This window comes from Leuresthes tenuis, unplaced genomic scaffold (assembly GCF_036924035.1).
Source record: "Leuresthes tenuis unplaced genomic scaffold, fLeuTen1.0.hap1 SCAF_20, whole genome shotgun sequence".
NCBI classification, from domain to species: domain Eukaryota; kingdom Metazoa; phylum Chordata; class Actinopteri; order Atheriniformes; family Atherinopsidae; genus Leuresthes; species Leuresthes tenuis.
In genome coordinates, this window is record NW_027325374.1 from 31602978 (window position 1) to 31630140 (window position 27163).

The 27163-nt window shown below is 42.3% G+C and overlaps 1 protein-coding gene across 8 annotated transcripts in view; it reads right to left on the reverse strand.

The window, feature by feature from the left end:
- Positions 1–26942, reverse strand: part of ryr2a (ryanodine receptor 2a (cardiac)) — a 388615-nt gene extending 361673 nt beyond the window's left edge. For all 8 annotated transcript variants that reach the window (XM_072372753.1, XM_072372750.1, XM_072372751.1 and 5 more), the window contains exon 1: positions 26808–26942. In XM_072372753.1, coding sequence (XP_072228854.1) covers positions 26808–26855 — 48 coding nt within the window. In that variant the 5' untranslated portion in view covers positions 26856–26942. The remainder of the gene's footprint in view (positions 1–26807) is intronic.
- Positions 26943–27163: the final 221 nt, after the last annotated feature.

Here is a 27163-nt window from a genome sequence, read left to right on the forward strand (position 1 = left end):
TGGCCTTATGGACAGAACAAATGGAGGGATTATACCCAAACAGAAACACAATGGCAGAGAGACACAAAATTTATTGTTTACCACTTGTAATGTTAATGCACATTATGCCTTATTTCAATAAGCTGATTATATAATGAAAATGTTTCAGAAGCAGAATTACTTCTGCTATTGTTCCTCCTTCCTTCAAGGTCACCACTTGTGAAAGAAGCAACATACAGCCTGGGGCTTAACATCAAAGGGTGAGTACGCACAAAAAAGTGGCGTAGGCTTTTTTTTCACGTCAACGATCAGATGTATCAAAAGTGAAATGACCGTGGAAAAGTGCGGGGCCTCAAGCAAACTTCATGGCTGGTGTACACACTTTTTACAGCTGTTGATTCTTTGGCGACACTTAAAGGTGATGTTGGAAAACTGTTATAATAAATAAATGTGAAAACACAGTCCTCAGACTGTGCTGTGCACATTTGAGACATATGAATAATTAACACTGATGAACAATTAACACACCCATGTGTCTGCAATTACATGAGTTGATATAAAAGCATGCGCAAAGTGGTGCTATACACACTATTAAAAACAATGGCTGCTTTAGCGGTATTAGAAAACATTACAAATGGTGGAATTCGAAAAGAGCGTGTGTTCAGAGACAGAGAGAATTTGCTGGCACATGACTGGCGACTGGCTCATCAGCCGCTTTTGAGGGCTTTTGAATCCTCCTGGAACTATGCGCAGAGCTGCGACCGGCGTTGGAGTGCAATGCAGAGGCCAACCGATTGGGAATGTACCAGTCAACCCTGAGCCGAGCCATGACAGCCGAGTGGGACGGAATTATCCGCATCTCAGCAGGTATATCAAATTGCCACAATGCAGTTGAACAGGCCAACGTTGAAGCACAATTTGAAGCGAGAGTTGGTTTTCCTAATGTAATCGGAGCTATCGACTGCACACACATTGCTATAAAAGCGCCATTACATGGTGAATTTGTATACGTCAACAGGAAACATTTTCATTCCATCAATGCACAGATCATATGTAATCCGCAAATGCAATTAACCAACATTGTGGCAAGGTGCCCTGGTTCAACGCACAATTCATACATTCTGAGTAAGAGGATTGTTGGGAACAGACTACAAGCTGGCACTGTGCGTGATGGGTGGCTTCTTGGTGAATAACTTTATTCGTGTAATTGTCCTGATAATATTCCCTGTGACGTGCATTGAGCATGTGCGCCCCCAATTTCTGTCTCCTTCATAGCATCATAGTTGGTGGTTCAAGTTAGTTTCTTGCTGTTTTTTGATTAAACTACAGCTTAATATCAGCTTAATATCTTTCTAACAAGCCACTGATCGTCTCTGTGTACAAATGTTAAGAACCCTGTGCGTAAAGTGTGAAATGTCTTAATCAGCCTCATCTTTTCCCTAGCGCACTTCTGCACTATAGGTTACTGTATGAACATGTTTGTTGTGAGTTACACAAGTACATAGGTATTTACCTTGAGGGTAATCAGAGTCACTCACATGTGCTCTCACCACCACTGAGAGAGCAGTGTCACCTAGTTGCACTGACTCTCTGTTCAAACAGGGTGGGCCCCTCTTCTCCTGTCTCCCTGCCTGTTTTGGCCACACTTTGGTGGTGGGCAGACAGTCTCCACTTCACAGAGTCGGACCACTGCTTTTGTGCACTTCTCAGACCCCACAGCATTGACAGCCTCGCACACGCTCTCCCACCCACTTCTCTTACGTTTGCTGCTTATCCTGGAGGACAGCGTGCCAAAGAGCACATTTTTACACGCCTCCACTTCAGAAAGTAGCACCTCCATCTAGCTTTCCGGGAAGTTCTTCTTTTTTTCCCCACCATACTTTCTTTTTTCTTTATTTTCTGATCTTACAGAGAAGGGAATCGCAGGTGCAGGGTCGTTTACATATGATTTGCATATTTAAGTAGGGTTGTGGACAGGGAGGGGTCGGGTACTCCGACTTGTGCACTCAATTCCACGTTCATTGGGATGTACAAAGGAAATGTGCTTGGATTCATGCATACGCACAGATTCATACATCCGGATATTTTTGTGTGTGGGAGGGCATTTGGGTTTGAGCGTACGCCATGTTTCAGTAGGAAATCCACGGAAGTCTTTATACATGAGGACCCTGGAGAGCCAGCATTTATATGATCTATTCCAGGAGTTGTTTCTTGCATTAAAGCATTCAGGCTGACATTCTCATGCCAACACCATAGTTGAGGGGAATCCTTTAAAGGACCACTACTTGGGAATTGCTGATTTTTTTTTTTAATTTTATTTTAGATGTGCACAGTAAAGACACTGTGCCAGGGTGGATGGAGTGTAAAGAACAACACAGCCGATAACTGAGTGATTTCATATAAATTTTCAAACCCACCAACTGAACATACTGATCGAAACATATTCTTATTGATAGAAATAAGATTAAGTGTGAGGAGCTGGATGTGGGAGGATGTGAATGGAATGAATGAAATGTTCAAAGCAGCCCACCACCTTGCCACCGTACCCCCATACTCCCTGGGCGCTGTGAATGGCTGCCCACTGCTCCAGTGTATGGCATCTGTCTCCATGTGTGCGTGACCCTGTGCATGCGCATGTGTGTGTTCAACAGGTGCCAACCTGGATGTGTCAAATGCGGAGGAGTAATTTTGTGTATTTCGTGTGACAATGACTACATGACAGTAAAGTAATCTTAATCTTAATCTTAAATAACTGATGTCTAGACAATAAAAGCAGAAAAAAGTTAGCAGCACAAGGTCACACGGCTAGCCTCAAAAATATATCAATTGATCTAATAATGAATTAAGGTAAATAAGCAAATAAATGGAACCTTTGTTTCTTAATTTTAATCTATATGGAAAATATGTTGTTGCATAACATAATGTTGTAAGCAGCTCTGATTTCACACTGTGGGCACCACATGAAGAGTTTATGATTCAATTGGAGCAGAAACAACTTAATGCTGATCCAGAACTGTCTGTGGATGGCTCATCATCACAAAACAAAACCCCCGGTTAAGAAGTTACAAGAATTTAGTAAGAAGTAACTTGAGAGAATTAAGATGATTATGTTGAACTTTTATCGAAACTCTCTGAGCTGAATTTAGAGAGGTCAGACAACATTTAGCCTAAACAGGTTAAAAAGTTACTCATTGAGAAGAAATGGCTGCTTTCTTGATGCTGTGCTGCTCCCAAAATAAAATTTAACCACAAACATTTCTGTCCTGCAGCAGACAGCAACACAGGAGCAGAAACTGCAGTGGAAGAGTTTTAACTTACAGACAAGACTAAGCTTCATCAGGGGGGATGGATGATACAACAATTAATTATGGTTTACTAAAACTTCAAAGTTTTCCCAAAAATTCTATGTGTCTTTTGTCTCTATCTGTTTTGTCTTGTTGTGTCTCTGTGTTGATGTGTTTTCTAAATGGTTCGAAGTTTTTCCACAGCAAAAAAAGATGGTGTTACTGCATTTCTAATTGATGCTTTACAGCAGGTTGGTGAGTATTTTGGTACTGTCCGAAAACATGGTTTATATCAACTGGCCAGTTGTTTTGTTTTCAGTTCATATGGAATCTTGATGGGTCTAACAATGAACACTGGGATCGGACCTGTTAAAAGGTCATTCCTGAATGTAGAACTCTGTTAAAATGATATGTTGCATTGTTGTGCAGCTTGTTTCTCTTTCGTGCTAAAATTCATCCACAGGTTAAATTAACTGCATCAGTAGCAAAACCACTACATGACTCAAAGCCGAGTGACTGACCGATCATGACTGATCCTGTTTTGTACCTCTCAGTTTTGTTCACAAGCAAACTTTAAACTGCTTTTATTCACCAGCTCCTGCACACTTGCATCAGAAAAGCTAAATATTGACATAGTGGCAATAAAATCATGACACATTGGTTCATCAATATTTAGTCACAAATTAAAAAAATATATATATGTAAATAAATAATACCAGATAGATAATACCAATCCCATATTTTTTCCCCAGTTATTTTTCAATAACAGCAGCTGCAGTTGGCTCTGCAGAGTCTGTCCTGCTGCCCTCTCTATCATAAATGGGACACTTCACATAAAGTTAGACTTTCCAGAGTTTAAAAGACCATAGTCCACCTCTGGGACAAGAGAAAAATACAGCACTGCAGCAGCAATGTGTGATTGTGTGTTGGTTTTCAGCCAAAGGTAGGTCTTCTAAAAATAGGCTGCCCTTGTAGCCATAGCACACATCAGCCATGATGTATGAGAAAGAGAGTCCATCGTTTAACTCTCGGAATGCAGTACTTTAATTTCCAATACATACATAGACACACACACTATAATTACACACACATCTACATCCACACCATCTCACAGTATGTAGGGTGCTGTGACCATTGTTATTACCAGTCCTTTTAGAAGCAGCCACCAAAGAGGACATTCATTTTAATACATAGAACAAGACATCTGTGTAGCAGCTACCATTTGCATTGACCTAAATTGTTATTTACTTATTTTGTTAAGCTTAGCCCGCAGCAGACATTGGGAGCATATGTTGCTAAAAGTCTATGTACCTTTCAGCATCGGTGGTGCAAATCACCTGTTCAATGGGGGTAAATGCAAACTCAATAATATCAGAGATGCAAGCATTTGAACTGGGAGTTAACAAGAAGCCAGATGACCCCCCTCTTCTTTAGTCTGCAGGATGCAACATGATTTTCCAAAAAGAAAAAATAAATAAAATTTCAATTTTGCCAACCACAGAACAGACAGACTTTTTTTGCTCAGTCCATTTTAACTGACCTTTATCCCAGAAAAGATGGTTGCACTTTTCAATCGTGTTCACATATGACTTCTTTTTTGTATGATGGAGCTTTAACACATGGATGTGGCTCAGAAGAGACAGTTGTTGTCTTCCAACTAGAAGGCTGACAATTCAATTTCCAGTGCGTTTACATATCTAAGTGTCCTTAACCCCATGTGGTGCCCAGCTGTTTCATCGGTGTGTGATTATAGAGAATAAAAATGCAGTTTATTGTAAATAGAGTGCACACACACACAATTTTCTAAAATGTGCTTTTCCCTGAGAGATTTAAGCTGTGCTGCTAGATCATTTCTCTGTGTTCTTTGGACACTTTGTAAAGTCTATTATAACGAATTACTTTGTCAATGGAAAGTTGTCTACAAATGGTAGTATCTTTTTTTTAATCTTATTTTTGCACAGTTTAAAATTACATTACAAGAATTAACAAGGATAACAAATAATGTAAAGTGCAGGAAGAGGCAGAAAACCCAGATTCCACTCCTCTCGTGACGTAACGAGCAAATAGGCCAGACCCACTTCCTGAGCTCTCCAGCAGAGGCCAACACCCAGCATGCCCTACAGGTGATGAAAGTGCAAAGCTCAGGAGAGGCGGACATATTTTACTCATCACAGCGAAGAAAAACAGTTGGCAGCCAAATGTAACACCAGCCAAATGTAGGTAGAAAAGTAACGTGGCTAATAGAGTTCAGACAAAGGCATGACTACTGAGTGGCTGGTGATTTTGCAGAAAGTGCTGGCTGAATTTGTGGCAGCAGTTACCCGTATCTGAGGCTTTCTCAACTCTGCCGGTGTCTGGGGCAGCCGCCACGGCACACAGCTTAGTACATGCTTGTATTTAAATATGTAGTTACAAAAACACATTACATAAACTTACCATTCAGAAGTGTCCTGTTCTATCCTCTGTTCTCTTACTTCTTCTGGAGCCTCTTCATTCTCAGGGTCTTACTCTGGCTCAAACATATATGGTTGCAACGGTTTGTGGGCGGCCATGACCAGTACTCGTGCTCAACTGTTGTCATAGCAGCCTGACATCGAACGGAGGTCGGCATGTTGGACGGAAGTCGGGCGGAAGAGGGGGGCGGAGTGAGCAGCAGCCGGCAGCAGCTCATTTTCATTTAAAGGGACAGACACAAAAACCGTCCACCATAGCATAAAGTGCTACAGACAGGGTACAGAGAGGGCTGCTGTGCCTGGTCCGTGAGGAATTTGACCAAATGTTTTCACAGACATGTCATTAAGGTGCCTGGGACCTGTATGAACTGGTGTAAAAGGAGTATAATTGTTCTCCTTTAATATATTGAAAATAAACACGAGGGTACACCACAATCTTGCTGTTTTTTGTTTTATTAGATGCTTAACTAAATAATATTTTGTGCTGGAGGTTCTTAATAAAGAGTGCTGCTTTACTGATTAAAATCAATACAGTTAAACTTTGATCATGAATCTTGATTATTCAGTTTAAGCAGGACAAGATTTGCACAAACACTTAATTATTTTTCAAAAGTCCAGCCTTCTCCTTGTAACACTACTGGCTTTACCAATAATACTGGTATCTGTCAGCTTTTTGTTCCCAGCAATAATGTTTAATCTTTCTCTCTATATATTTCCTTTCTGCACTTGTAACAAAGGACAGTAAAAGCAGCAAAACATTCCTTTAGAAAGAGATGTGCATACAGTTTTTTGATTTTACATCCAAGCTTTTTATTTTCTCCATTTATCTCCTCTTCCTCTGTTACTATCTTTCATCTAGCTCTGCTTTTCCCTTCTCCGTAATCCTCTAGCACTCCTACTAAGTGCACCTCGAATGCAGATCAATACATGGTTTCTGGTGACTGCTGATGTCTAAGAAAAAAGAAAACAGCAGCAGCCATAAGCATATTTTCATTTGTCTCTGTTGCAGAGGAAATCTCTGTTTTTTTTGTAACAACAGCAATATTTATTTAATAAAAAAAAATTAACAGTAGAAAATAAATAATTTCACATGTAATTATAACCCCATTCAATATGCAAATAAATATATGCATATGTATGCATACGTAAGTTTTTACATTGAAAATGTACATTCAGCGACTCTTTACACTGAGCTAAAAGTAAACCTCAAGGTAATGAATAGAACCATTTAATTGAATTAAAACACAACAGAACAACATTAACAAAACAGAAACACTCAAGCGGGGATGAGCTGGACAGGACTGGTTAGGGGCTGGGAAGGGCAGGGCCGGCTTGGGCTGGACTGGACTCAATGGCATATTGTCCAGCTGTGGTCAGAGCACTTGATTTTCCTTGGCTTTCAGAAAGAGTTTGATCTGCGAGTTTTTGCTACCCAAGCCAGCCGTAGTGAGTAATGCACTTCTGGTCATTTTCACAAAAATAAAACAGCCGTTGTCGTTTATTATACAGAAAACCATAAGGATATAATTTGCACTTTTATTTTATAAACAGGAAGTGAACACCCCCTCTCTATAGCTCACTTGAAACCGCCGTAACGCTGTTTTAAATTACGCTATAGCGCCGGTAACATCAAGTTAGTCAAGCTTTTTCGTGTGAGAAAGGAGCCGTTTAGTTCCCCGTTGTGCCACCAGTTTATCCAAATAACGCTTGTTTGCACATTTGCTCCGAAGTGGTGGGAGAAGTCCAGACCAGCCACACCTGAGCCGCCACAGAGCGGAGCAGCCCAGCCCAGGTCTGCTGAGGGGACCTGCGGTCAAAACTTCACCGTCATATCAGTAGAAGAACACGAGCCGATTAATTCCCTTGCAGCTTTTCGGAGATTAAACGCGGGCTGGATAGCTTCATTTTGGGAGATAAATGTAGATATCATAGATGAAAATAAACATGTGGAAGCTATGTTAGCTTATTTCAATAAAAAGTGTAAACTGTAAATAGCATCCGACAGCGTGCAGAGAAACAGACAACAAGCGCATTCCCCGTTTTTCAAGGGGGGCGGGGACCCGTGTTGGTGGGGGGCGGGCCGCCCAGACAACAGAATGGTAGGGAAAGCACTGATGTATATATATTATGGCTGGACACATTAACGCGTTATTTTTGCGTTAACTAATGAATTCATTATCGCCGACAATTATTTGTCTCCCATTAATGCAGTTTTTATTATTTTTTATTGTAAACATATGTTGCTCATCAGCTTTTATTTTGAAAAATCCATCATGAGCAAGCCTAGTATGTTGGTTGCTGCACAGGAAACAAAAAGAAAAGAATGGCGAATAAAGCGGGCTAAACAAACATAGAGAAGGTTATAGAACTTTTACATGGCCATTTTCATTTCAAAGTTTGTCCAGACGGCGCATTCGACAGAGCCAAAGTTATCTGTAAGCACTGCAACGTTGAATTATCTTATCAGCGGAGTACTTTGATCATATGAATGTACAGGTCCAAAAACTGCGTTATAAGCTACTTTTGAATTCATTATTGGATTTTTCATATAACAATATAAATTTAAAAGAATATAATATTTGCCCAGCCCTAATATATATGAAAGGAGTAAGAGCAAAAGTAGCAGTTAGTTGACAAACCAAAGCTACTGCACATTGAAGCTGTCAAAAGAAAGAAAAAGAAAAGATCAAGACATGTCTAAAACTCTCCACTTCCCATCACTCCACGAATACAAGGACATGAGTCTCATGAACGGAGTCCCATGTTGAGCATTTCTGTGCAAGTGCAAGAATGCAGATCAACAGGATGGTAGTTAATTCATGTCTCTGCTGACAAATAGTCCCTTGTAATTTCCATGAAAACAGAAGATGAAGGAACATCAGAGAAGATCATGGTGCAAAATGGCGTACCCCATACACATAAGAAGTGAAAAGAAGGAAAGACTGAGACTGAAAAAATCAGAAATAAATTAAAAAGTGTAGTAAAATCAAATTCCTAAAAACGTATAACTTATATTTTGAACATAGAACAGATGTAGCAGTTAAAGAAACTAGTTTGACGGTCGACGAATTAAGATTAGGAGCAAAGGATGAGCTACATGTCCCAAATGAAACTAAAATGTACTTAACAAAGTAATTAACTTCATCATTGAATCCCATACTCCAGTGGTCCCAATCCTTACAATTTTCATTTCAACATTTCAGAGTGTCAGCACAAATGATAGTGCCAAAGTTTTGTAGACTGCCCATCAACTTTAAAAGACTTGGCTCAAAATCTCTTACAGCTAAATATGCAGTCTACAATAATGCAGTATGCAGACTTTCTTTCTCACATTATGTGTATTCCTAAAAAAAACATTGTGAAAAAGATTGTATCACTGTTCTAATTGCTTTAGTTCCAAGTTATCATACGAGACAGTAAGTGTAAAAAGACAAATAAAAGTAAAGTAAAAAGTAAGTAGTAAAGAGACAAATTACAGTTTTGGTAGAAAACTGTATATTTCAGCCTACTGTTGATAGAAGACCAGTCTTATAGTACCCACATAACAGGAATTTACTTTCACTGTCCTCAAACTACAGACTGTGGAGTAAATGCTTTCCTTCTTATGAATACCAGAATACAGCAGTCGAAAGATAAGTGTTTTTTCTAGCAGAATGGCATCATTGAGAGCAGTGATAAGAGCTACTCATCTGCCATGGACTAAAAAGGCAGGGAGAGCCATTCAAGCCTTTCAAAGGGATGCACAGATGGCTCTGACATAAACATCATTAGTGGACTCTAACACTAGCAAACCCTAAGTCATTCCTTTAAATTAATCTTCCTTTATTCCATTACATTTTAAGACAGATAGGATATGTATGTGCTGTGCCATTACAAGACTATACTGATGACTATTAGTAAGCGGTCACTAGTTTATGATTGCACCATGCTAGATAAATATGAAGCATGGGATGCCGCCCTGCTATTAGGGCTTGGCAGTAAAAGCATTTGCCTTTCTAAAAGTTTCAACATTACACCTCTGATTAACTAGATGTCTCTTACCCATGCTTTATTTTTATTTCAAGCCAGAATCACATAGATATCTCTATGTATATCTCATCTGTATATATATATATATATATATATATACACACAAATCCGGCAGATCGCACCCTGTATACACCGGTGGGGATGGTGGGGATCCCCCCCCTCCTCTGGTTTATACGTCCTACCCTCTGCTGAATTATTTTTATCCTCAGTGGGGACAAAATTTATCTCCCCCACCTAAAGTATTTTGATCAACTGGGAGTCAGAAATCAGTTTTATTTTGAAAACCAACCGGATTTTCTTGCGTTTCACAAGTCCAACTTCCTGTCTGCGTCATCCGCGCCAAAACAAAAGCTTAAATCAAATGGAGAAAAACATAAAAAGAATCCAGAGCAGCATATCGTCATATTTTACAGGACCACAACAAAAAATATATACTGTTTTCACAGACTGACCTATAGTCTGCCAGATTAACCATTTTAAAAAAAAAAACATCTTGACACCACATGGTATGTCATGTTTTTTGTTGAAGTGATATTGGGAAAGAAATACAATTTCATTTTTAATTGACAAATTTAAAAACAATATTTTGAGAAAATATTTCTGCAAATGCAGTGGTTAAGTTCACGTTCAAAATAGGCTTATCACCTACATTATGTAGCCTAAGTGTAAGGTTTATCTACACAAGAATCAACATTTTTCATGTTTTCACACTGTTGTGTGGTAATTTTTCTGAATAAAATGCAGATCAAGGCATCATTAGCAGGCTTGTGCAGAACTTAACAATCTTTTGAAGAGATCCTTTTCATCTGAATCAGGTGTGCTGAAGCAGGGTAACATCTAAAACCTGCGGGACAGCAGCCCTCGAGGACCGACTTTGGACAGTCCTGGCATAGGGTATCATTTGTTTTAAAAGTGTATTGTATTGGGTTGTTTCTCTCCAACAGTTTTGTTGTGTTAATGTTTAAACTGTAAGGTTAATTTTAGTCGAGTTGATGTTAGGTATCCTCCTTTTGTTTAACCTGGCACCTTTGACATAAGTCACACCCTAACATTTGAAGTCTTTGTTAACCAGAACTACACACAGATAGGGATTTGAACATGGTCTCTCATTCATGCTGTAGCACGTTCGCCATTCACTTTCACATGCAGGCCAATGTGCTTACACAGACAAAGAGCCAAGAGATCTCCAGTTAACTTGTGGGCTACATGTCCATCATTGTTGTAGCTTTTCTGGCTAACACATGACTTAGAAGTAGTTTATGCTTTAACGTTACGTCGACCCCTCTGCCGTAGCCTGACGTGCACCTCCAAAAAATTCTAACTACACATCGCGTAGATGCGGGCTGTAAGGGCTGTGATTGGTCCGCTCAGAACGTAATTTACGGCAGTTGCCTTTTCCTGTCTTAATGGCTGTATACGCCGAAGAAGCTCGTTGACATGCAAAATTATCTAAAGTGCATTTGTTCATCCAGGTTGTAAATTCACACCAGTGAATTCACAATCAGTGTTGTAAATTCACCCGTTCAGCCTCGGCCGGTCGTACAGACCACCCCCGTGAACGTCTTCTCTGACGCCTGGCTTCAACATTTGCAATTTAAGCATTTGATCTTCAATATTGATGAGCTCCAACTGCAAATACAGCTGCTCCACCTCGGTTGCCATTGTTTACTGTTGTTAACTGTGACCGGAAGAAAAAGCAAGGATTCGGCTATAACCCCTGAAACCACACAAACGCACAGTCACACCTCCCTACCGGAATGGTGAATTGCAGAGCAACGTGTTCCCTCAACGCAGAACTTTGAATGCTCAATGACGACGTCACATCGACGTTGTTGACGTTCTGGAAGAGTATAAATCTAGCTTAACTGAGTGCATGGTTACGGCTGCCATCTTGTGCACTCACCATAACATGATCATGGCTGCCATTTTCTCCCATACACATGCATATACACACACACGCAAGTGATGGTCTTTCTCCCATTGCATATTTTGTACATGATGCGATAACTTAGTGGACAATAGGGCTTACTGATGAAAGTATGAATGATGTAATCAAGTTTAATAAAGTTATTTGTGGTCATAGTCTCACGGTTGGTGGAAATGAGAGAACCCAAATGCAGACTAAACTAAAACTAAAACTGAAGAAACGAAAGACAAGAAACAACTATACCTGACAAGAATCAGACCTAGAATTGACCAGGAAAGCACAAAGTGGTCACAATGAGGATCTGCCAATGACTGAGAGAAAAAAGGGAGCTTAAATACTATTGGTGAGCTGATTAGTGAATGACAGCAGCTGAGGGTAATAGACAGATGACAGATGTGTCAGTGGAGCTCATGACCAGAACAGGAACAACTGCTGGACAACTGCTGCTGGGAAGGTGGACCTAGAAACTAAACTGAACTAAGATGAGGCAAGACTAACAGACAAAAGTAATAATAATAAAGACAAACCATGACAGTAATTATAAGACAAATAAAGACAAGACTAATATTAACAGAGTAAAACCGGTTTTAAACCAGTGACTCAAGACCAACAACAAAACAGAATAGAAACAAAACCCAGAAAACCCAAGACAAAACTAATCCAAAGTCCAAAATTCCACAGATCGTGAAACATTGTGAATGTTTACTGTGATAACTGCTGGTTGTGAAGGTGGTTGTGTCATATTTGTTCCAGATAGACATGCATAGACCAACATACTTTGAGACAGATAATGGGGTTTCGTTTTTAGTTCGTGGCTTTTGTCAGTGGTGCCCAGTAGTTAATGAGTTTTGTTATAATTTTATTGAATAATAAAACCTGTCCATGGACACTTATTAATATTTGCTAATACCTAAACCAGCTCCTGCTTGTTTATCAACAGATTAAACGGATATGCTTGTTTTATGTAAATTAATATCATATTTATTTTTGCAACAATCCAAAACAGATTGTGTTGACAAATACTGTCCAGAACATTCTTCAGCATACTCAAAAATAATATGCTGGTAGCTCACCATGGCAAACTCAAGCCCAACAAGTAACAGCAGAAGGGCATATGATCTGAATGTAACATTATTTCACAAGTGTAATATTTACACTTCACTAAGAAAATAAGAAAAGTGTGGGATTTGAAAGCACAGGTTGCAGCACGGCAGTCAGTCTTCACCGAACCAAACCGAAGACCCAGGGTAAGGCCGCAACTGTTGCTTCCTATTGCGTCAGTCATGTCCTTGCTAAATACAAGAAGCCATGCAAAGATGGCGAAATTGTGAAAGAAGTCTTTCTGGAGGCAGCAGACAGCCTTTTTGACGACTTTAAAAACAAAACAGAGATTGTGAAGGCCACTAAAGAAATGCAACTCTCCAGCAATACTACCACAAGGCGATGTTAGGGGATGGTTGTGGATGTGGAGGAACAATTGAAGAAGGATATTGACACGTGAGTGCTTTTCCCTCCAATTTGACGAGTCGACTGATTTGCTGGATGTGGCACAATTGTCTGTTTTCATCAGGATGGCTTTTGAAGACATGAGTTCCAAGAAAGAGATACTCACCATTTTGCCATTAAATGGACATACCAGAGGTGAGGATATTTTTAATGCTTTCATGAGATTTGTTAGCGAGACAAAACTGACGCTCTTCAAGCTGATCTCCATCACAATTGGTGGGGCGCCTGCTATGTTGGGCCGCACTAGGGGGTTCATTGCACTGTGCAAAGAAAGTGAATCCCGTATATCCTGAATTATCATTGTATAATTCACCAGCAGGCGTTGTGTGGAAGGATCTTAAATATGAAAGAAGCGACGGAAATTGTGAGGCCAGGAGTCTGCAGAGAAGGCTTTTCCGTGCCCACTTGGAGGAGAATGGTGCTGAGCACACAGACCTGCTGCTCCACACGGATGTTAGGTGGTTAAGCAGAGGTAATTTTTTGGCAAGATTTACGAAGCTGTTGCCTGAAATCAAGGACTTCCTGAAGCTTTCAAAACGTGGATTGCCATACAAGGCTAGGGGACCACCAGTGGCTTTTAGGTTTGTAATTGAATTTAGAGCTGCAGGGTAAGGGTAAAGATATTGTCAACATGAGTTCAGTGAACACATTTAAAAGCAAGCTACAGCTGATGTCAAGCAGGCTGCAGCATGGTAATCTGCGCAACTTCCCTAACATGCAAGCAGAACTACAACGTCAAGGTAAAGGTGTGACACAGCTTGACAGTGCACGTTATGAGGAGCATGTTCAGAGCATCTCATCAGAGTTTGAGAGGCGTTTTACTGACTTTGCATCCATCGAGCCTTTAGCCAGCTATATGTGTTATCCATTTTTTTGCAAGAATTGATGTTGATGACATTGCCGCCAAAGTCAAATAATTTTTCGACCTGGAAAACTCCACTCTTGAGGATGAGATTCTGACATTGCAAAATGGCAAAACAGCTCTTTTTGTATCAACTTATTTATCAACTTATGAAAATCACCAAGTCCAAGTACAGATCAACAATGACTGATGACCAGCCTGCCTACGCCTTGCAACCAGCTCCTACACTCCTGACTACGAGAAGCTAGCCTCCAACACCCAGTGCCAGGTCTCCCACTAGGGTAGGAAGTGCGTGCATGTGTGCGTATGTGCACGCGTGCGTGAGGAGCACAGAGCACGGATGTGTGTGTTTGAGAGATGGTTTCTGATGTGATGTCTTGTGGTTGTGTGACACCAAGAAAAATGGTTGTGAGGTTAGTTACTTCAGGCTGGAAATGGATGTGTGTGGATTTGCAATGTTGACACTGTGGACTGGTAGATCCAGGGAGGTTGGCTACTTGAAAAGTAGATTAACAAACGTGATCAAGCCAAGACAGTTATCAGTCATGCAAGATATGAGTTGTGTGGGACAATGCACTACTCAGTACAATAACCTCCTGTTCCATGGTGAAGGATAGACTAAATGTGTGGAAGAATGTATACTGTAAGTATTAAGGAAGTTCTAGCCAAAATGTTTAAATATAAACAGTATAAATGGTACATAAAAGTGAAAAACATCTGACTGCCTATTTCCAGTAAATTAAATCAAATGTAAGATGTATTCAGTGTAGGACTATGATAATATATGTGTCAGTTATAGGTACTTCATGCTTTGTGGCGAAGTCCTAAGTGGGCGGAGCCATGGCAATGACAGAAATATAAACTTGCACATCTCCTCAGGAGCAGACCATGATCTAACAACTGAAGACTGATGCAGATCGGGCTTTGTATGTGTAAGGTATGAGTACCTCCTCTTTCGTGGTGAAGTCCTGTTTTAAGAGGCTGGAGCCATAGAAATGACACAATATTGACTTTTACATTTGTTAACTGTAAAAAGGGAAGTTTGGTACAAGTTGGACTTTGTATGTGTAAGGAATGGACACTTCCTGTTTCATGGTGAAACATCAAAACTTGCCATGGAGAAATTTAACAATAGGATAGAACTTTATTCATTTGGCCCTTCTAAACAGGAAATCGGTGTTGGTGGTCCAGTCCAGTTTATTGTTAAGGTAAACACCTCGGTACCTACGGTCCCTGTGTGATGCACAGACGATGCCAAACAAGTGTGACGAGCTGAAGACGCTTGTTTGGAACCAACAGCTGTACAGGGAGAGCAGTTTGATCTGTCTGTCTGAGTCCTGGCTGAACAACAATACACCGGACTCATGTGTGGATATACCCAGCTTCAAAGCCATACGAGCAGATAGAGATCCGAAAACGAGCGTTAGGCGGTAAGGAGAAGGAATTATTCTACTTTTTTAAATCAGAGATGGATTAAACCCCTGAATGGAACCCTTAAGGAGAGGGTATGCTGTCCAGACATTGACCTGCTGTCAGTTGGTTTCTGTGCATTCTATACACCGAGAGAATTCCCATATATCGTCGTCATTGTTGTTTACATCCCACCAAGGGCGGCACCTACAACGGCGTATGATGTAATCCATGACACTGTTGCTAGGATACAGACCCAGCACCCTGAAGCATTCATTATAATAACAGGGGATTTTTAATCACGTCTCTCTGTTCTTGTGCCTGACTGGCTGTGTACAGTATGTGGACTATCAAAAACTTGGAGATAGGATTAGGTCTGTTCTATACTAATGTGAAGGGGGCTTACAGGGTAGTGTCACTTCCACCACTGGGTAGATCTGATGACAGCATAGTCTATCTCCAGCCCACATACAGCTGTGCTTTAACGCACGTTAAAGCAGACTGCAAGAAAGCTGGAGACACAGTGGCGTTCCTCTAATTTAGAAGAGTCTCAATTAGTCTGAAAATATAGTTTAATTACGTATAAGAAAGCCCTTCGTAAAGCTAGAAATGCTTATTATTCATCATTGATAGAAGAGAATAAGAACAATCCCAGGTTTCTTTTCATCACTGATGCCAGGCTGACAAAGAGTCAGAGCTCTGTTGAGTCATGTATTCCTTTAACTCTCAGCAGTGATGATTTCATGAGCTTCTTTATCAATAAAATTGTTTCTATCAGAGAGAAGATTAATACAATCCTTCCCACTATTATCACCGATGTATCATCAAGTAGAGCAGCTTTAGAAGTATCTTTAGAACCTGATTTGTATTTAGATGGCTTCTGTCCAGTTGATCTCTCTGAGCTAACCAACAGCAATAGTCTCTTCTAAACCATCAACTTGTATTTTAGACCCAATCCGAACCAGACTGTTCAAGGAGGTTTTCCCCTTAATTGACACTTCCATATTGGATTTGATCAATCGGTCTTTGTTGACAGGATATGTACCTCAGACTTTTAAGGTTGCTGTAATTAAACCTTTACTTAAAAAAACCTACTCTTGATTCAGAAGTGTTGGCTAATTATCGACCTTTATCCAATCTCCCCTTTTTGTCTAAAGTTCTTGAAAAAATAGTTGCAGTTCAACTTTGTGATCATTTACATAGAAATAATCTGTTTGAAGAGTTTCAGTCAGGATTCAGAGTGCATCATAGCACAGAAACGGCACTGGTGAAAGTTACCAATGATCTCCTCTTAACCTCTGATAGTGGACTTGTTTCTGTGCTTGTCCTGTTGGATCTCAGTGCTGCGTTTGATACGATCGATCACAGCATTCTGTTACAGAGACTTGAACATGTTATTGGGATTAAAGGAACTGCATTAGGCTGGTTTAAGTCATATTTATCTGATAGATTCCAGTTTGTTCTTGTAAATGAAGAATCTTCCTCACACATTGGAGTAAGTCATGGAGTTCCTCAGGGATCTGTACTTGGACCGATTCTTTTTACTTTATACATGCTTCCATTAGGTAACATTATTAGACAGCATGGCATACATTTCCATTGTTATGCTGATGATACTCAGCTGTATTTATCTTGTCACACCTGGTTCGTAACTCACCTGTGTTCCATCTTCCCTTGATTGCCCCGTTAGTTTAAATACCTGGTCTTCTCCGCCTTTCTTTGCTCGTGTGTTAATGTATTTGTTATGCCTGTTTGGTTCACGACCTGGATCCTGACCCTTGATGTTTTTGTGGATTATTTTCAGTTCTTGGATTACCTTGGTTTTTTGTTCCGGTTCTGCAGGCCGACTTCCCTGCTCACCAGGCCAGGTTTTTCCTCAGTGTGAGATTTTCTGTTAACTAATAAACTGTTGTTTGAACTAAGAGTTCTTGTCCTCCTGACTCTGTGACCGCACCGGGGCCCGCACTTCATTACGGTGTGACAGAACACACGAGCCAAATGGACCCCGCGGATCCAGAGTCGATTTACCAGGCGCTGACAGCCCAGGGCTCTTTATTGGGACAGCATGCCCAGGACCTCAAGGACATTATGGAGGCGTTGGGGCCCTTGACTTCTAGCGTCGCCTCCCTCTCTCAGAGACTGGAACTGTGTGCTGCTTATCCGCCACCTGTCGCAGTTCTGCCATCAACGCCCCCTCTTCCTGAGCCCCATCTCCCGACGCCGGAGCGTTATGGCGGGGACGTGGGAGCCTGTGGACGTTTCCTCCTCCAGTGCGCTCTGGTGTTTGAGTTGCAGCCTCGGATGTACCGGGAGGACCGCGCCAAGGTGGCGTATATCACCAGCCTCCTCTCCGGACGGGCTGCACAGTGGGCGCTGGCTACGTGGGAGGGCAACCCCCAGCTCTGCTCCTCCTACCGGCGGTTCGTGGCGGAGATGAGAGGGGTCTTCGACCATCCTGTTCGTGGTAAAGAGGCGGGCAACCGACTGCTCTCACTGCGCCAAGGCTCCAGGTCAGTAGCCGACCACGCGATTGAGTTCTCCACACTGGCGACGGAGAGCGGCTGGGATAAGGCTGCGTTGATGGGAATATTTCTTCGCTCCCTGAATGACAATTTGAGGGATGAGCTGGCGGCTCGGGATGAGTCAGAATCCTTGGCCGATTTAATAGACCTTGCGAGGCGGTTGGACAACCGCGTGCGAGAGAGACGCCGGGAGCGTGACCGGAGCTGCATCGCTTCCGCCTGTACCCCGTTGTTTGGCTCTGCCTCTGGCCAACAGGTGGAGGTGTCCACTCCAGCAGGTGCTCACACTCCTGTTGTCCTGCCCCCTCCTGAACCCATGCAGCTTGGACGGGCCAGATTGACTCCGACGGAGCGTCAACGGAGACTTCAGGCGAGGCTTTGTTTTTATTGCGGCCAACCCGGCCACGTTCGAGAGAACTGTCCCAATCTGCCAAAAGCCTAGGCTCACCTGAGGAGGGGGGGACCCAGGTGAGCCAAGATTCAAGTTGTTTGCCTTCCACGCGTACTCAGTTGTCTGCCGTTTTGTTTTGTTACTCTAAGGAGGTGGCTATGAATCCGTTTGTGGATTCTGGGGCAGATGAGAATTTTATTTCCGCAGATTTTGTTAAACTACATAATATTCCTGTTGTGTCACTTACAGCACCTCGTAAGGTAAATGCTCTAGACGGTAGGTTGTTGTCTGTAATTTCTCACCAGACTGTACCTTTATCTTTACTTATCTCTGGTAACCACCATGAGCTTATCAGTTTTTTTGTTATGCCTGCTCCTCATACTCCTGTGGTTTTAGGTCTCCCCTGGCTTAGACTGCACAACCCCAACATTGACTGGACACAGAGCACAATCATTAGCTGGAGTGTAGCATGCCACAATAATTGTCTTAGATCTGCTGTTCCAGCCTTGAGTCCTCCTGCCATAGTTCCTTCCGTCTCTCCTGATCTTTCTGGGGTTCCTCCTTGTTATCATAACTTGGCTGAGGTATTTAGCAAACATCAAGCTCTCTCTCTCCCACCACACCGTCCCTATGACTGCCACATAGACTTACTGCCTGGGTCTCCTCTCCCCTCCAGCCGCCTTTACAACCTCTCCCGTCCCGAGAGAGAGACCATGGAGAGGTACATACAGGAGTCATTGGCAGCAGGTATCATTCGCCCCTCTTCCTCCCCTGTAGGTGCTGGGTTTTTTTTTGTGTCTAAGAAAGACAAGACCTTGCGCCGCTGCATTGACTATCGTGGTCTGAACGCTATCACTGTCAAAAATAAATATCCCCTGCCACTATTGGATTCAGCTTTTCACTCCCTTCATCAAGCCACTGTCTTCTCCAAACTAGATCTTCGGAATGCATACCATCTTGTCCGTATTCGAGAGGGGGATGAGTGGAAAACGGCGTTCAACACACCTCTTGGCCATTTTGAGTACTTGGTCATGCCTTTTGGGTTAACTAATGCACCGGCAGTTTTTCAATCCTTAGTTAATGATGTACTCCGTGACATGCTCAACCGTTTTGTTTTTGTTTATCTGGACGACATTTTAGTTTTTTCTAGCACACTGGAGGAACATAGCAAGCACGTCAGATTAGTTCTCCAAAGATTGCTTGAGAACAGATTATTTGTCAAGGCTGAGAAATGCGAGTTTCATGTCCAGTCAGTCTCTTTTTTGGGCTTTTTCATTGAAAGAGGTCAGATTCGCTCTGATCCAGCCAAGGTAAGGGCGGTGGTTGAGTGGCCAGCACCTGAGAACCGCAAGCAACTTCAGCGTTTCCTTGGTTTTGCTAATTTTTACCGGCGCTTTATTAGGAATTTTAGTAAGGTGGCTGCACCACTCACCCAACTTACCTCCACCTCCAGCCCTTTTACCTGGACCTCTGAAGCTGCCCGGGCATTCTTAAAACTTAAAGCGCTGTTTTCTTCTGCGCCTGTTCTCATCCACCCTGATGCCTCTAAGCAGTTCGTAGTGGAGGTGGATGCCTCTGACAGTGGTGTGGGAGCCGTGCTTTCGCAGGTCTCACAACAGAAGTTGCATCCGTGTGCTTATTTTTCTCGCCGGCTGTCTCCGGCTGAGCGCAACTATGACGTGGGTAACCGGGAGCTTTTAGCAGTCGTTCTGGCATTAGAGGAGTGGAGACACTGGCTGGAGGGAGCAGAAATTCCATTTGTGGTTTGGACGGACCATAAGAACTTGGCCTACCTTCAGCAAGCCAAACGTCTCAATTCTCGACAGGCCAGATGGGCACTTTTTTTAGGCAGATTTAATTTTACACTCTCTTATAGACCTGGTTCCCGTAATTTAAAGCCTGATGCCCTTTCCCGTCAGACAGAGAGACAACCATTGACTGATCCTTCTGAGCCTGTGCTCCCTCCAAGCTGTTTTGTGGGAGCGGTCCATTGGGAGGTTGAGCAGCAGGTTAAGAGGGCCCTTTCCCGTTGTCCCCGTCCAGAGATCGGACCACCTAACTCTTTGTTCGTTCCCGAGAACGTTAGGTCTCAGGTGCTGCAGTGGGGGCACTCCTCCAGATTGGCCTGCCATCCTGGGGCTGCACGCACACTTGAGCTCATTCGACAGCGGTTCTGGTGGCCCACGCTGGTCCGTGACACCGATCAGTTTGTGGCAGCGTGCTCTGTCTGTGCCCGAGGGAAGGCCTCGCACCAACGGCCCGCTGGCTTGCTGAACCCTCTCCCCATTCCCTCAAGGCCGTGGTCTCACATCGCGGTGGATTTTGTCTCTGGTCTGCCTCCTTCTGCAGGTAACTCTGTCATCCTTACCATTGTCGATCGTTTTTCTAAAGCTGTGCATTTTGTACCACTGTCGAAGCTCCCTTCTGCTCTGAGACTGCTGAGCTCTTGGTTCATCATGTTTTTCGTCTCCATGGTATCCCCATGGACATCGTTTCTGATCGGGGACCCCAGTTTGCTTCCCAGGTTTGGCGAGCGTTCTGTGGCGCATTGGGGGCGAGGGTTAGTCTATCGTCTGGGTACCATCCTCAGTCGAACGGCCAGACAGAACGGGCCAACCAGGACCTGGAGGCCGCTTTAAGATGTGTGTGTGCACGTAACCCATCCTCCTGGAGTGTTCAGCTACCGTGGGTGGAGTACGCGCATAACAGTCTCTCCACATCTGCTACTGGTATGTCGCCATTCATGGTTATGTATGGTTTTCAACCCCCTTTGTTCCCTTCCCAGGAGGTTGATGTGTCCGTCCCTTCTGTTCAGGAACACTTGCGACGTGTTCGCAGAGTGTGGCTGGAGGCTCGGGCTGCGTTAGTTAGGTCCGCTGCCCGGAACCGACTGTTGGCGGACCGTCGGCGTTCGCCCGCTCCTAATTATCAGCCTGGGCAGATGGTGTGGTTATCCACCAGGGACCTGCCTTTGCAGGTAGATTCCCGTAAGCTGGCCCCTCGTTTCATTGGTCCTTTTCCAGTGGTCAGAATCATTAACCCCTCGGCTGTGCGCCTTAAGCTCCCAGACTCCCTTAAGGTACACCCCACGTTTCATGTGTCCCTCTTAAAGCCAGTCACCTCTTGTGCACTTGGTCCTCCAGCTGAACCTCCTCCTCCCCCCCTGGTCGTGGATGGCCATCCTGCTTTCTCAGTTGATCGGATTCTGAATGTCAGACGTCGTGGCAGGGGTTTCCAGTATTTGGTTGACTGGGAGGGTTATGGGCCGGAGGAGCGTTCTTGGGTTCCACGTCGGTTTATTCTGGACCATGCCCTCATCACCGACTTCTACAGAACCCACCCTAACAAGCCTGGTGGGCCGCCTAAAGGCGGTCGTCGGAGGGGGGGTACTGTCACACCTGGTTCGTAACTCACCTGTGTTCCATCTTCCCTTGATTGCCCCGTTAGTTTAAATACCTGGTCTTCTCCGCCTTTCTTTGCTCGTGTGTTAATGTATTTGTTATGCCTGTTTGGTTCACGACCTGGATCCTGACCCTTGATGTTTTTGTGGATTATTTTCAGTTCTTGGATTACCTTGGTTTTTTGTTCCGGTTCTGCAGGCCGACTTCCCTGCTCACCAGGCCAGGTTTTTCCTCAGTGTGAGATTTTCTGTTAACTAATAAACTGTTGTTTGAACTAAGAGTTCTTGTCCTCCTGACTCTGTGACCGCACCGGGGCCCGCACTTCATTACGGTGTGACATATCTATGAAATCAGATGAAACCAATAGGTTGGTCAGACTACAAGCCTGTCTTAAAGACATAAAGACCTGGATGACTCAGAACTGTCTGCTTTTAAATTCAGACAAAACTGAAGTTGTTCTCTTTGGACCTGAGCGCTTCAGGGAGAAATTGTCTAGTTATATAGTTACTCTAGATGGTATTTCCTTGGCTTCTAGTTCTACAGTGAGGAACCTTAGAGTTATTTTTGACCAGAATTTATAATTTGACGCACATATAAAACTGGTTTCTAGGACTGCCTTCTTTCACCTTCGTAATATTGCTAAAATCAGGAACATCCTGTCTCAGTGTGATGCAGAGAAACTAGTTCATGCATTTGTTACTTCAAGATTGGACTACTGTAATTCCTTATTATTGGGCTGTCCCGCATATTCTCTGAAAAGCCTCCAGTTGATCCAAAATGCTGCAGCCAGAGTTCTGATGAGAACTAACAGGAGAGATCATGTTTCTCCAGTTTTAGCTTCTCTTCATTGGCTCCCTGTTAAATTCAGAATAGAATTTAAGATTCTTCTTCTCACATATAAAGCTCTTAATGACCGAGCTCCATCATATCTTAAATATCTCATTGTAAGGTATTTTCCTAACAGAGCACTTCGCTCCCAAACTGCAGGTTTACTTGTTGTTCCCAGAGTTTCTAAAAGTAGAATGGGAGGTAGAGCCTTCAGTTATCAGGCCCCTCTCTTGTGGAATAAGCTGCCAGTAAATGTCCGGGAAGCAGACACCCTTTCCAATTTTAAGATTAGGCTTAAAACTTTCCTTTTTGATAAAGCTTATAGTTAGGGATGGCTCAGGTGATCCTGAAACATTCCATAGTTAAGCTGCTATAGGCTTAGACTGCTGGGGGACCTCATCTGTCACACCTTTCCTCACTTTGCTCTCGTTTAATTTCTCAAATGATATTATGTACATGTGACATTATTGTGGTTATTAACTTGTGTTTCCCTGTTCCAACAGATATCTTTTGAATGGTGTTATGGTGTTTTTCCCCCCTCTTTTCCCTCTTCTCTGTCTTCTCAAACCCCAGCTGGTCGAGGCGGATGGCCACCCTTCCTGAGTCTGGTTCTGCCAGAGGTTTCTTCCTGTTAAAAGGGAGTGGTTCCTTTCCACAGTCGCCACAGGCACGCTCAGGACGGGAGATTGGACTGAAGACAAGTTTCGGTGCAATCTGTTGGTTTCCTTAGCTAGGATATAGTTTTTGAATTGGCTCTATATGAATTAATTTTATTATGATTACAATGAATTGAATTCCAATTGGCTTGAATTGGACTATATTACTTAAGTGCCTTGAGATGACAATTGTTGTAATCTGGCGCTATATAAATAAAATTGAATTGAATTGAATTGAACTTGTGTAACTCACAACAAACGTGTTCATACAGTAACTAGTGCAGAAGTGCGCCGGGGAAAATGTGAGGCTGATTAAGACATTTCACACTTTACGCACAGGGTTATTAACATTTGCACACAGAGACGATTAGTGGCTTGCTAGAAAGATCTTAAGCTGTAGTATAACCAGCAAAAAACAGCAAGTTACTAACTTTAACCACCAACTATGATGCTGTGAAGATGGGATAGAAATTGGGGGCGCATATGCTCAATACACGTCACAGGGAATAATATTAGGACAATTACACAAATAAAGTTACTCACCAAGAAGCCACCCATAGCGCACAGTGCCACCATGTAGTCTGTTCCCAACCATGCTGTTACTCAGAATGTATGAATCGTGCGTTGAACCAGGGCACCTCGCCACAATGTTGGTGAATTGCATTTGTGCATCACATATGAATTGATCAAATGAAAATGTTTCCTGTTGACATATACAAATTCATCATGTGATGGCGCTTTTATAGCACTGTGTGTGCAGTCACTAGCTCCGATTACATTAGGAAAACCGGCTCTTGCTTCAAATTGCGCTTTAATGTTGGCCTGTTCAACTGCATTGTGGGAATTTGATATACCTGCTGAGATGCAGATAATTCCATCCCATTTGGCTGCCATGGCTCGGCTCAGGGTCGACTGGCACAGTCCCAATCGGTTGGCCAGCTCCCTCTGGAATGCCCCAGTTGCTTAAACCCCAGTGTGCACATCACTTGTGGGCACAAGCAGCGCATGGCTCCTCGCTGTGTTGCGCTCCAATGCCGGCCGCAGCTCTGCACACAGTTCCAGGAGGATTTCGGCTGATGTTTGAGTTGTCATCATGTGCCTGCAAATCCTCTCAGTTTTGAACACACGCTCTTTTGAAATTGCACCATTTGCAAAGTCTTCCAATACCGCTAAAGGAGCCATTGTTTTTAATGGTCTCAACAACTAAACCTGCCGTTTATATGTATATATATATATATATATATATATATATATATATATATATATATATATATATATATATATATATATATATATATATATATATATATATAGTGTCTTTGAATGTACCTGTCTTTATATATAAAGCTCTTAATGACCGAGCTCCATCATATCTTAAAGATCTCATTGTAAGATATTTTCCAAACAGAGCACTTCGCTCCCAAACTGCAGGTTTACTTGTTGTTCCCAGAGTTTCTAAAAGTAGAATGGGAGGTAGAGCCTTCAGTTATCAGGACCCTCTCTTGTGGAATAAGCTGCCAGTAAATGTCCGTGCCAGTGCAATAGTACACGTTCATTCATTCATTCATTCATTCGTCTTAAAGTATTGGTGAAATAAAGACAGATAATGCCTTTTTTAGAGGCTGTATTTTCAATGCCCCCTTCTCTCCCGTTATATGGCTATACACGGATCTCGAGTAATCTAAATATCTTCAGAAGGACACCGACTTTCATCTAACTGTTGTCGGTATTTCATGCCAGAAATAAGGTCTTGGTTTAAAAATACCGGAGTTCCCCTTTAACTAATGAATTCATTATCACGACAATTATTTGTCTCCCATTAACAAAGTTTTTATTACTTTTCATTTTTATTGTAAACTTCTGTTGCTCACTGGCTTTTATTTTGAAAAAGTCCATCGTGAGCGAGCCTAGTGCGTTGCTTACTGCTATGGCGCTCACAGGAAACAGTCAGAAAAGAAAAGAATGGCAGCTGAAGCGGGCTAAACAAACATGGAGAAGGTTACGGAACTTTTACATGGCCATTTTCATTTCAAAGTTCTTCCAGACGACACAGTCGACAGAGCCAAAGTTATCTGTAAGCACTGCAATGTTGAATTGTCTTAACACTTCGATTATATGACTGTACAGTTCCAATACAAGTGCGTTATATGCTACTTTTGAATTTATTATTGGATTTTGTGTATAACAATGCAATTAATCGTGATTAATCACAGGAAATCATGTGATTAATGCGATTAAAGAATTTAATATTTGCCCAGACCTATGCTTTTTATTTTATTGGTTGGCCAACTTCTAGATAATGATGACACATTATGAAATGATCATGAATTTGTTTATACATTTGGTTTATTTGTCACAATTGTGGAATTCACAAAAAACAACTTCAGTTAGTTTTTTCCCAAAACAAAACTATCAGTGTTATATATTTTACCTGTCAGCAGTCATAATGTTGTGGTTAATCAGGATATTGTCTATTCAGCATTCTCTATTACTGCTTCTGTTGGTACCCAACAGTGATTTTTTTGCGTGGATGTAACTACAAGGGACTTCACTAGTGAGTATTAACACTGTACAATCAATTGACTCATTGTACATTTAAATATATGTGATGCAGTCCAGCTAATTTGCTAAAATTCAGCTGTGACTCAGCATATGCAACAGTCCAGTATGTGTCATTTTCTACATATATTTTTAACCGAGGGATCTTCCATCATCAAGTCATTGTTTTTTAACGGCGCTGCAATATCTACCTTCTGATATTAAGATGATACCACGGACTATTCCAAAAACAAAGTGAAAGTGCATTGCAAACTAAGTAATCATTTTAACCCAGACAGAAAATACACTATAGTACACTTTCGTTATAAATTACATATTATCTTACATGGCTTCTATGTATGTTTAACAACATTTGTGCAGATGTGTATATAACTTCACTTTTAAAAAAAAACTGATGCAGTGCGTTCACGTGACAATTCACGAGAGAGATTTTGTGAAGCAACAGCTTATGTCATGTAGCACAACGAATTTAATTTGACTGTGAAAGAACGGCTTTTTGGGCTGCAGGGTTGTGCTGCGGTTAGCTTTGTTGTGTCACAGCAAGAGGGTTTTGAGGGTTCAGAAACACGGGGTGTCGTAGCATTACCTCAAAGTAGAAACTCAATGAACTGTAGCAAATGCAGCAGGCTTCATGCCGTCTGTCTCACCGCACTGCGCCCTGCATCTACCCACTACCCACTACGTAACATCAGCGACTCCATATAGTCTGCTTGTCATAAAAATTTATCTTTTTAAAACAATAATAGCAACAATTCATCAATCTCCCCTCCCAATGCCGCCTGTCTTTGTTTCTGTCTATGACTACATCTTCACACCTCGTCCATCCTCCCATTCGTCTGTCAGTGATACAGGCTCCCTGACCAATGTCTCATATGAAGAGATGTCATCCTTAATGCGGTAAACTCTCTGCCCACACCACACGCACGCACAGAGCAAAGCAGAAAGACGCAGTAGGTCACATGCAGGTATTGTGCTCCTGAAGAATTTGAACAATACTTACGGTTCGCAGGAACTGAATTTCATCTTCGCCCTCACCTCCGTCTGCCATAGCTAGCTGTCTCACAGACGATAAAGCTATGTCTGCTTGTAGAATACCGGCTAGGGTTGTGTGGATATTCGTCTGTGTCTGTTAGTTTACGGCTAACGGCAGAAACCACAACGCAGTGGAACTCATTGGATAGGAGCAATCACTGGGGGAGGAGCTACAAAAGTGTGATCGAGTGTTTGTGCGCGTTTACTGGGCAGTTTGCTCCCTCTGTTGGCCTGTCAGGAAAAGACAGTGCTGCCTAAACGTTGTATCATAAGCTAAATTTGGCATTTATTTATTGATATGTACATATATATAATAATTCTTAT